At 43.8% G+C, this 12,321-nt stretch overlaps 1 protein-coding gene across 3 annotated transcripts in view; it reads left to right on the top strand.

The window, feature by feature from the left end:
• The window catches only part of DRC1 (dynein regulatory complex subunit 1), a 58,986-nt gene that overhangs the window by 881 nt on the left and 45,784 nt on the right, over positions 1–12,321 (top strand). The window contains exon 1 of one of the 3 annotated variants that reach the window (XM_064364262.1): positions 11,710–11,954. The exons of 1 other annotated variant lie outside the window; for it this stretch is intronic. In XM_064364262.1, the coding sequence (XP_064220332.1) occupies positions 11,872–11,954 (83 nt within the window). In that variant the 5' untranslated portion in view covers positions 11,710–11,871. Of the gene's footprint in view, positions 1–11,709; positions 11,955–12,321 lie in introns of those variants that run through there. One more of the 3 variants, XM_064364264.1, reaches the window with a different exon arrangement.

Raw genomic sequence — 12,321 nt, forward strand, 5'->3', positions numbered from 1 at the left:
CTCACAGCCACAGTGGGCTAAGGGAGGGCCCGGAGGCACCTGAATTCCTGAACATCCTCATCGTGTGCACTTAGACCTTCTGCCGGTCAGGGTCAGTTGCCCTGCCAAGATGGTGACTTCTCGTCTGCTGCTCATTGGACACCAAGAGTCCAAAGTGCCCAGGTGGCAGCTATCACTTGTAGTTCAATGGGATCCTTGCTTTGTGCCCTGGCAAGAACACACCCCTTTGGGAACCAGGACTTCTGACCTTGCAGACGCCAGAGTTGTGGATGCAGGAAGCACAGAGTCCCCCATGAGTCATTAGGAATGATGATAAGTGAGGCCACTCCAGCTTCTACACACTGGTTGTCAGTCCCAGGTATTTTTTTCTTCTGGGACAGAGTCACACAAAGTCACTGGCTTAGTGCAGTACTGCATTCAAGAATGTGGCACTCCATTCTTTAGTGCAGGGCCTCCGAGCTGGGGCTGCAGCTGTGCCTCCATCAGGCCATTCAACACCATCAGGCTGGCCGATTCTGGAAGTTGTGCATGTACTATGACTAGTAGTCATGGGCCCACTTCTGCACCTCTTTTGCTGTGAAGTGAGTCACTTGGTCAGAGGGTTTATTGTATAGGATTCCATGCTTGAACTTCAGACACTCCTCAACCCCCTGGATAGTGGTGCTGGCCTAGGCTCCGTGAGTCACTTTTCCTTCCATACAAACTCCATGACCAGGTGTGCCCCTTGAAGCTCCGCCCATTTGGAAGGCTTTTCATGACTATCTTTCAAGGCCATCCCTGAATGTGGCTTGCAGTGCAGCTGCTGTCCATTTTTAGCCTGAACCCACAAACCCTGCCAGCTGATCCATAAACTAAACTTGGGCTATTTCTTCTTTCTTCAGCTGGTCATATAGGACTTCTCCTGGGCCATGGGAAGAGGCATTGGTACAAACATGGAAGGCGATGTCTGGGTCTGGGCAACCTGCTCATGCAGCTGACTTGTGCCCTCTGGTCCTGCTTGGGCTCCATCACAGATCCACCATTTCCATCTTACAATGGCCTGCCTCTGGGCCTACCCAACTTCATGACTTTGATGGATGTGAGATACTCAGCTCATGTCTGGGTCTAGGTCATGATTCTCCCACTGGGGTTTGCCATAAACTGCGCATGGCATCTTTTTCACTACAGGCACCCCCAAACCATAGGGTCTGCTGGATCATGTGGCCCAAGTAGCCTGGCTGCTTACACTGTGGCCTGGGTCCTTTCCTGTTCTAGGCACCACTCAAAGCTGGCAGCTTTTTGTGTCAGCCTGAATGGTATTCCTAAGTGTGGGATGTATTGCCTCTAGGATCCAAAGTGGCCTAAGAGGCATTGAGTTTCCTTCTCTGTTGAGGATGCAAGATGCAGTAGATTTGTTTTTTACTTGATAGGCTATCCCAGTATGCCACTGACCACTGGACCTCAACAAACTTGAGTGACATGGCAGCCCCTGGGTCTTCATAGGGTTGATTGCCCACCGTCTGGAGCACACATGTCTCACCACGCCCTGCAGTGTGTTTCCATCACTAGCTCTTCCTGGCTGATTGCTGCAGGTCCGTCAGTGGAATGCAGGGGGCTGGCAAACCCTTTCAGTAAAGGGCCAGATAGTAAATATTTTAGGCTTTTTGAATGCTCTGGCCTCTTTCCCAGCTGCTGAACTGCCATTGTAGTAGAAAAGCAGCTACAGGCAAGACATAAACAAATGGGCATGGCTGTGTTCCAATAAAGCTTTATTTATGAACACTGAAATTTGAATTTCACAGACTATTCATGTCTCACAAAATAGCCTTCTTTTGATTAAAAAAGATAATAAACTGGACACAGTGGCTCACACCTGTAATCACAGCACTTTGGGAGGCTGAGGCAGGCGGATCATGAGGTCAGGAATTCAAGACCAGCCTGGACAACATAGTGAAACCCTGTCTCTACTAAAAATACAAAAATTAGTCAGGCATGGTGGCAGGCACCTTTAATCCCAGCTACTCAGGAGGCTAAGGCAGGAGAATTGCTTGAACCCAGGAGGCAGAGGTTGCAATAAGCTGAGATCGTGCCACTGCACTCCAGCCTGGGCGACAGAGCAAGACTCTGTCTCCAAAAATAATAATAATAATAATAATGATAATGATAATAAACTTTTTTTTTTAGAGCAGTTTTAGGATCACAGCAAAACTGATCAGAAAGGACAGCATCCCCATATACTCCCTGCCCCCACATGTGCACAGCTCAGGAGAATTACCACTGTCAACATCCTGCACCGGAGGGCACGTTTGTAGCAATATATGAACCTGGACGCATCTTTATCACCCAAACTCCATCGTTTACCTTAGGGTTTCTTTTTGGTGTTGTACATCCTATGGGTTTGGGTAAATTTATAGTGACACGTGCCCACCAGTATAGTATTATACTGAATATTTTCACTGCCCTAAAAAATCCTCTCTGCTCTACTTATTCATTCTGGTCTTTTTTTTTTTTAACCATTTAAAATTATAAAAATTGTCCAGTGCGGTGGCACATGCCTGTAATCCCAGCACTTTGGGAGGCCAAGGTGGAAGGATCACCTGAGGTTTGCAGTTCAAGACCCGCCTGCCTAACATGGTGAAACCCCGTCTGTACTAAAAATACAAAAACTAGTGGGGTGTGGTGGTGCGTGCCTGTAATCTCAGCTACTTGGGAGGCTGAGGCAGAGAATTGCTCGAACGCAGGAGGCGGAGATTGCAGTGAGCTGAGATCACGGCACTGCACTCCAGCTTGGGTGACAAGTGTGAAACTCCATCTTGAAAAAAAAAAATTGTAAAAATCATTATTTGCCTGGAAGCCATACAAAAACAGATAGTGGACTGGATTTGGCCCACAGGCCACAGTTTGCCAGTGTTGAAGTACTGGATCATGTGATGTTCTCTGGGATATCGAGATGTCCCTGATATATTCAGAATATATTATGACAGAGATCAGGAGAATTACCGTGGTCCTGTGAGTGTGACAGACATGTAAGTGATTATCATTGTCTGTTCCATGTGAATGTGGACTTCCTGATTCTTTTTCCTGACTGAGGTAGAAAAGCATACATTTGGCCCAATCAGTAGCCACATGTACTGTGCCGGAGGCCATACAAATTTGCTCTAGCGAAGCTTACCACAGTTGCATAGACGCTGTGTTCAGGAGTGCTACCTGTGGAGCTTCTGGTAGTTGACAGTTATTTTCTAGGATCCATTCAGTTTCTGCAAGTGCCAGGCCCATGAATTAAAAGAAAATTTGATAGAGATCACCATTCCTGAATTGTTGAGATCCTTCAAGGTGACACCAATCCCCACCAATGCCCCTCAGCAACAACATTGTTTTTTATCTACTCAGGTGCAGTTTCAGAGCTGTTCTTTTGGCCTTCTCCGCTGTGATAGCTCTACTGATAGGCCAAGAGTGGAGTTCTTCAAACTTCTAAGTATATCAGTCCCAATTATACTTTTGGCAATTAGAGACATGATGGCTGGCCAAGTCCACAGGCCTGAGGCAGGGAGAATTGCTTGAACCTGGGAGGCAGAGGTTGCAGTGAGCCAAAATCGGGCCACTGTACTCCAGCCTGGGTGACAGAGCAAGATCTGTCTCAAAAAAAAAAAAAAGAATGGCCATTTGAGGCTGGTGCAAAAACAAGGATGTGAGGTGCAGTGGCAGACCTAACCAACTTAGCACCTGCAGCAGCTCATTTTTAAAACACAGATAATAATCGTAGCTTGAAAAAAATGCAGACAGTGAACATTTTCCTTTACTGAGCTTAGTTTATATAACCATGCTATAACCATGCCATTAACATTTTTTTTTTTTTTTTGAGACGGTGTTTCACTCTTGTTGCCCAGGCTAGAGTGCAATGGTGCGATCTCAGCTCACCACAACCTCTGACTCCCGGGTTCAAGTGATTCTCCTGCCTCAGCCTCCTGAGTAACTGGGATTACAGGCATGCACCACCACGTCTGGCTCATTTTTGCATTTTTTAGTAGAGACAGGGTTTCACCATGTTGGTCAGGCTGGTCTTGAACTCCTGACCTTGTGATCTGCCCACCTCAGCCTCCCAAAGTGCTGGAATTACAGGCATGAGCCACTGTACCTGGCTGTCATTAACATTTTTTAAATGAAGATAAAGTTTATAGTACAGAACAAAAGTAATGGATTAATACTTTTAATTACATTAATGCATTTTGGAGGAAGAAAGGAAAAAAAATCACATGAAGAGATGTTTCCGAAAGAGTGACTTTGTAAGGTTAGGATAATGAGTTGCATGGCCAGCCGCGGTGGCTTATGCCTTTAATCCCAGCACTGTGGGAGGCTGAGGCAGATGGATCACCTGGTCAGGAATTTGAGACCAGCCTGACCAACATGGTGAAATCTCGTTTCTGCTAAAAATACAAAAAAAATTGCCGGGCATGGTGGTGCATACCTGTAATCCCAGCTACTCAGGAGGCTGAGGCAGGAGAATTGCTTGAACCTGGGAGGCAGAGGTTGCAGTGAGCTGAGATTGTGCCACTGTATTCCAGCCTGGGCAACAGAGCAAGACTCTGCCTCAAAAAAAGAAAAAAAGAAAAAAAAAGAAAGAGAGAGAGAGAGAATGAGTTGCATGTAGAATGGGAGCACTGAAGTAACTCGGGTTTGTTTCTTTGTCTTTACAATAACTGTGCCGTTGTTTGATAAATCTCTATTCTGCAGGCATATTAGTAGCTCTCCCAGAAATGTTAAACTTGAACTGAGAACCAGAGATTGGGAGTTTCAGTGCATTAGCACATTATTCCTACTCTTTATTCTTTGTTAGTGGTTGGGGCCACGCATTGTGGGTGAGCGAGTTTGGATCATGCTGTACCATTTCAGTGTGCTCTCAAAACAAATGCATGCAGCTGAGTCTGTGCGTGCCTGGAAGTTCCCTGAATTACCTTCTCTGTTAATTAAAGGAAAAGAGATTCAAATATGCTATATTGAATCTTACTTATTTATTATTAATAACCAACAGTAATTGCAGCAGTGGATCAGAACTTAGATTGATGAAAGTTTTTTTCAGAAAGAAGTACTTTATCACTGACATTGTTTTGAATTGCTGGTACATGTGGTGATGAAAAGCAGTTGTATTGTTTTTACATTATCTATCACCAGTGTACTCCTTGGTTGCCTGTGATACCCACTGCTGTAGCTGCCTGGGCCTTCTTACGTCATGAGGTGTAGTGTTAAAGTGAAAGTTAACAGAGTCAAATGTCATATAAAGATAAAGAATGTGGCCAGGCGTGGTGGCTCACACCTGTAATCCGAGCACTTTGGGAGGCTGCGATGGGGAGATCACTTGAGACTAGGAGTTCAAGACCAGCCTGGCCAACATAGTGAAACCCTTGTCTCTACTAAAAAGACAAAAATTAGCTGGGCGTGGTGGCACACTCCTGTAATCTCAGCTACTTGGGAGACCGAGGCATGAGAATTGCTTGAACCCTGGGAGGGGGAGGTTGCAGTGAGCCAAGATCGTGCTACTATATTCCAGCCTGGATGACAGAGCGAGACTCCTTCTCAAAAAAAAAAAAAAGAATAGGAATACTGTGCTAATGCCTCTGAAACTCCCAATCTGTGGTGTCTTAGTTTAGGTTTGACGTTTCTGGGAAACGTCACTTTTTTTTTTTTTTTTTTGAGACAGGGTCTCACGCTGTCACCCAGGTTGGAATGCAGTGGTGCGACCTTGGCTCACTGCAACCTCCACCTCCTAGACTCAGGTGATCCCCACCCCCCACCCCAGCCGCCTCAGTAGCTGGGACCACAGGTGCACACCACCGTATCCTGCTAATTTTTTTTTTATTTTTGATAGAGATGGGGTTTCACCGTGTTCCCAGGCTGGTCTCCAACTCCTGACCTCAAGTGATCCTGCCACCTTGGCCTCAAAAAGTGCTGGGATTATAGGTGTGAGCCACCGCACCTGGCTGGGAGATGTCACTTCTGGGTAGAAATGCCAGATGGAATACATACAGACATCGACCTTAGATCTCTGTCTAAATTGCATTAAAATGACATTTAAGGGGATTAAGTAAAAAAGACAAATCCACAAAGTCAAGAACAGAGGACTCAACAGCAACGAAATTGTGGAAGCTGGGAAGCGCAAAATAAATGATAAATGGGTGAGCAGATTCAAGAAGATGGAAAAATAAGCTGATAGTGAAGAAAGCTGAGAACCCCCTTGATTTACTCTGTGTGAAATCTCCAGAGACTAGGAGATTGGTGGCATCATATTCATCCGTGAGGATTTAAAAAGTCCTGTGGCCCTTTAAATGGACTGACAGGACCTCTGCTGCTGAGAGACCTCAAAGTCCATAGCCTTTAGCTGTGACAGGACAGAGACTGGTCATGTCCACTTGCCGCTGTCTCCATTCCTTTACTAATTATTATGAGGTCTACGGCTGACTGGAAGATGACAAAAAGCCAGAAGACTCCTTGGCTTAATACGTTTGACCACCCGGCACCATCTTCATGTCTATGGTTCCAACCTGACAACCACCGTGGACCACAAAGACCTCTTCCTCCTGGACAACTGCCAACTTCAGGCCAGCTTGGACTTGTTTCCGGAGACTGCACACATCCTGGATTTATGCCCTAAGTGTCACCTTTTTGCATTTATGACCTAGTTGTAGTACATCTAAATGTTAAATCTCCAACCCAAAGTGAACGAGTAGTGTGTTGTCTCACGTTCCTCACACGTAAGCCTAGTGCACATGCGTAATGAGTTTTCTCCGTAAATATTCACAGCCTTCTCCTATATCCTGTAGAATATGCGTATCCTGCCTCCCTGCCTAGCATAAATATCTGCCTTATTTTCTCACCTGCAAAGCCTGCTTCCCAGTTTCAGTTGAAGGCTTGCTTCCCGCCTACAGGTTGTGACCTTTAGAAATAGAGTTTTCTTTTAATTTTGTGGATTCTGTTTTTCAGTTGACATTTGGAAGTGGAGGTGAGGAAATGAACCAAAATAAGGACAACTGATTGGAAAATTAATAGGTGGATGCCCAGACCCCTTCTTTCTCTTTGCACAGAAGACTGGAGGTTTGGAGAAAGTCAAGCGGAGTGTCTAGGGCTTGGGGGATGCTAGACAGAGACAAGGCAAGGATACTTCATGGAAAACAAGGGGATTCAGAGAACATATGCACACTGGATCCCAGACCTTCCAGCTCTCCTCTCACCAGTTCCTGGAATGCTGGCACTTCGGCCTTCACATTCCATGCAAGAGGTTGAGAAGTTCCTCTGTGGAATTCGACCAGCCCCGAAAGAAGGATTTAAAGACACTAATGTCGGGCTGGCTGGACTGGCTCACATCTGTAATCCCAACACTTTGGGAGGCCAAGGTGGGCGGATAACCTGAGGTCAGGAGTTCAAGACCAGCCTGGCCAACATGGTGAAACCCTGTCTCTACTAAAAATACAAAAATTAGCCAGGTGTGGTGGTGCATGTCTGTAATCCCAGCTATTTGGGAGCTGAGGCATGAGAATTGCTTGAACCTGGAAGGCGGAGGTTGCAGTGAGCCAAGATCGCGCCACTGCACTCCAGCTGGGTGACAGAGGGAGACTCTGTCTCTAAATAAATAAATAAATAAATAATAAAAACACTAACATTGGGTTTGCTCACAAAACAGCCTGATTAAATCAGCCCACACTGACATGCAGCTGTTAAGGCACACCCTTGTATTCACAGCTCCCATCAGCTTAAAAAAAATTATTTTTATTATTTATTTTTTAGTTTTTAAGGAACAGAGTCTCACTCCATCGCCCAGGCTGGAGTACAGTGGTTTGATCATAGTTTACTATAACCTTGAATCCTGGGCTCAAGCAATCCTCCTGCCTCAGCCTCCCCAGTATCTGGCACTACAGGTGCACACCACCATGCCCAACTAAATTTTCTTTTTTTTAGAGATGGGGTCTTGCTATGTTGCCCAGGCTAGTCTTAAACTCCTGGTCCTTCTGCCTTGGCCTCCCAAAGTGCTGAGATTACAGACGTAAGCCACTGTGCCCAGCCCCATCAGCTTGTTTTTAATGTTTAAATTTTTATTTGTCATACGATTACAATTTATTTTTTCTGCTTTATCCTGACACCATATTGCAAGCTTCCAAATGGCTAGGGACTTAGATTGAAATGATCCTAAATTGTCCTTATTTTCTCTAAATTCTTGGATTCTGTGTAATCAGGTGCGTTTAGGTACACGTAACCAAAACAAACCATCCTTTATATAGTTGTTTCTTTTTAAAGCCACTCTTGCTTCAGCAACAACTAGGTAGCTACTATGAACATGGCAACATTAAAATTGGTAGTATTAGTGTCCTTCCCCTAAATTGTCATGAAAGTTACCATTACACTTGTAGCTTTAGGTCTTTGGTACATCTCAGACAAGATAGGCAAGAATTTGGGGAACATTTTGAAAATAAGAGCAATAGACACATTCAGCCACAACTAGAATAATGGAACTCAAAGTTTTACGATTACATGATATAAGTGAAAACAGCTTTAAATCTACCTCATAAGAGTTGTTTTATCATTAGCTTGATTTTTTGCATGTAAAACAGTGTTTGTTTATTTTTTGCCAATGTTTTAATTTAATTTTTTCCTTTTTTTTGAGACAAGGTCTCGCTCTGTAGCCAAGCTGGAGTGCAGTGGCATGGTCTTGACTCACTGCAACCTTTGCCTCCCGGGTTCAAGCTATTCTCCTGCCTCAGCCTCCTGAGTAGCTGGGACTACAAGTGCACACCACCACGCCCAGCTAATCTTTGTAATTTTAGTAGAGATGGGTTTCACCAGGTTGGCCAGGATGGTCTCGATCTCTTGACCTTGTGATCTGTCCACCTTGGCCTCCCAAGGTGCTAAGATTACAGGCGTGAACCACCGTGCCCAGCCTAATTTAATTTTTTCATAGGCCGTTTAGTTCTTATCATGAGTCAGTAACCAAGGATATCTATGCATGTGAGGAAAATCTTCAACATGAAAGGTAGACACAAAAATTAACAAATAGAAAACAGCACCTAAGAGGGAATTAAGACTATGTGAGAAGAAAAAAAACAGTAATACCACAAAAAGATGATCATTCAGATCTTTGAAGTCTTTAGGGGAAAAAAGGGGGAAAAACAGATCCTCAGGAGAAAAAAGAGATGATATGGCAACCATGGAACGAGAATAGAATGCTATTAAAAGGAGTGTTCAGAGAAAAAAAATACACCTCTTAGAAATTAAAAATATAGAAATAGAAAACATTAGAAGGATTGAAAAATAAAGATGATGAAATCCCCTAGAAAATAGAGCACAAAGAAAAAAGGTAGAAACTTATAGAGAAAATATTATTACTATTATTTTTAGGATGGATTTTGTTCTTGTTGCCCAGGCTGGAGTGCAATGGCATGATCCTGGCTCACTGCAACCTTCACCTCCTGGGTTCAAGCAATTCTTCTGCTTCGGCCTCCCAAGTAGCAGGGATTACAGGCACCTGCAACCACGCCTGGCTAACTTTTCTATTTTTAGTAGAAATAGGGTTTCACCATGTTGACCAGGCTGGTCTTGAATACCTGACCTCAGGTGATCTACCCGCCTTGGCCTCCAAAAGTGCTGGGATTACAGGCGTGAGCCACTGTACCCAGCCAGAGAAAAATATTTTTTAAAATTAGAGGATATTATCACTTTTCTAGATCCAGAAAGAAAAGACAGATTAAATGGAGTGGGGAGGATACTTTCACGGAAAGAATTCAAGAACATGGCACAGACGTGAAGATCATGAGGTTCCTGATTGAAATGTCTAACATAGTGGATGAAAATAGACCCACACTAAGGCACACCACTGAGAAAGTTCAGAACACAGAGAACAAAGAGAAAGGGCCTACAAGCTTCCAGAGTTAAAAACAAAGACATGGTCACATACAAAAAACAAAAACATGGTCACATACAAAGAGAGGTAAAAGACAGAATGACTTCAGGTTTCTCAGTTAGCAACACTGGAAGGAAACAGTGAAGGAAAGTTATTTCCAACCTAGAACTCTAAACCCAGGTAGATTATCAACCGAGTTCCAATTTTTTTTAATCCTGAGAATGGACTTTGGTCAGGAAGTGGAGTATTCAAGATGGCAGCTCCCATTTAGACCACATACATGGGGCGGTGGTGAGGAAACAGCTTCCCAAAAGAGGACTCAGTCCCTGGAGGGAGCTCAAATCTGAAGAGACAGAAGTCTGAGACAGTTCCTTTGGAGAATATACTAGGTCATTGCTGAACAACAGAAATACAATATCAGCCACATATGTCAGTTCACGTTTTGCAGTAGTCTCATTGAAAGTGCTAAAAACAGAACAGGTGAAATTAATAATTTATTTAACCCAATATATAAAGGTATTATTTTAATATGCAATCAGTATAAATCAGACTGATGAAATATATTGCAAATATTTTTCGTTCAAAGTCTTCAAAATCCATCTAGAGTGTATTTTATACTCATAGCACATTTCAGTTTGCACCAGCCACATTTCAAGGGCTTTATAGCCACATGTGGTAATGGCTACCATATTTGGACAGTACAGTGCTAAGCTGCAAAAAATGATGAATAAAAGCCAGTGATGAGATTTAAGTTAAAACTAGTTAATAAGAATTTATAGCATGTCTGCAGCCCGGGCAATGCAGTGAAGTGAGGAAAGAGACCCGAGCATCTAGGATCACCTCCCCCTTGACTTCTACACTGCATTTCAATAGAAGAAAAGGCTGGCCAACCCGCACCTCCTTAATTGCCTTCCTATAGATAGCAGGCATAGTATGGGGGAATCTCTCCGGAAGGCATTGTTTTTACTAAAACAAGATCAAACACCTACCCCGTGCCTACTCCTCAGACCAAGACCCTTTCACATGTAATTTCTAAAGCTGTAAACCCAAGACCCTTTCACATGTAATTTCTAAGGCTGTAAACCCAAGACCCTTTCATGCGTAATATCTAGAGTTGTAATCCTACATAAAGGCCAAGTTTCTCTGTTAGAGGAGCTTGGCTATTGGGCAGCTATGTGCCTTGCTCCCAGTTGAAATAAATCACTCCTTCCTTCCTAGTTCGGTGTCCAAGAGGTCTGTTTCTCATAGCTGCTCCTGCTTCAGTGAAACCTCATCTTTACTAAAAATACAAAAGTTAGCCGAGCCTGGTGGTGCGTGCCTGTAATCCCAGCTACTTGGGAGGGTGAGTCAGGAGAATTGCTTGAACCTGGGAGGTGGAGGCTGCAGTGAGCTGAAATGGCTCCACTGTACTCCATCCTGGATGACAGAGGAAGACTCTAAGAAAAAAAATATGTAGCATATCTGGACTGCATCATCGTTTTTTTCTTTCTGAAGCCCTGATCTTTGATCCAGAAAGCAGTTGGAAGGGATTCTTTAGAGTTGGTCATTAATTGGTAGTCAAAGTAGAAAGTCAAGGGAACTTTTTGAGTGTGATGGGAACATGATAAGCCTGGCAATAGCTGAAGACCTGAGTAAAATGGAACAATAAGTTTGCTTAGTAAGAAAACAAAGAACATGTTCAATAAGAATAAGGAAGTCAATGAAATGGCAAGAAAAAAAACCAAGGGTTTTGCTTAGATTGGGAGTGGAGGATGGTAACTCAGCTCTTTATCTCCAAACTAGTGTTACACTAGGTAGGATTGTCCTGGACTTTGAACAAAGGGAGTAGAGAGGGAAGTCAGAGTTAGAAAAAGTTGAGAAAGAATGAGATAAAGAGAGCTGACAGGCAGGAGAATCGCTGGAACCTGGGAGGCAGAGGTTGCAGTGAGCCGAGATCGTGCCATTGTACTCCCGCCTGGGCAAAAAGAGCGAAACTCCGTCTCAAAAAAAAAAAATCTGTGTCATGTTGGATGTTGGTTTCATTTTTCCTAAGGCAGTACTGGGAGCCCTTATGGCCACTGTGTGCCAGAGGAGAGAGCTGGGTCTCAGTGATGTAAGTAGTGTGGGGGTTGGTGAGGTCATTCCCCCATGCTTCCTCTGAAGTCCATAATCTGGAACCTTATCTCGCCACCGCCCCTTTAGTCTTGTTTTCTGATTCACATACAGACAAGCACACACACATGCACTATTTATAAAATTCATGCAATACAAAAATGTAGAAAATCTGTTCCTTAAGAAATTGCTGTTATCTGTTTGTCATATACCCTTCCAGAAAATGTCCCGTGCACATATAAACCTGTTTTAAAAAGAAAATGTACATTATAGTCTACATACTGTTCTACAACTGGCTTCGTTCACTTAACGGCTGTGGACATTTTCCCTTGCTGCTAGGTTTTGCACCATTGTTTTTGTAGGCTACA

The sequence above is a fragment of the Aotus nancymaae genome, unplaced genomic scaffold (genome assembly GCF_030222135.1).
Source record: "Aotus nancymaae isolate 86718 unplaced genomic scaffold, 86718_ANA_hifiasm-v0.15.2.pri h1tg000057l, whole genome shotgun sequence".
Taxonomy (NCBI): domain Eukaryota; kingdom Metazoa; phylum Chordata; class Mammalia; order Primates; family Aotidae; genus Aotus; species Aotus nancymaae.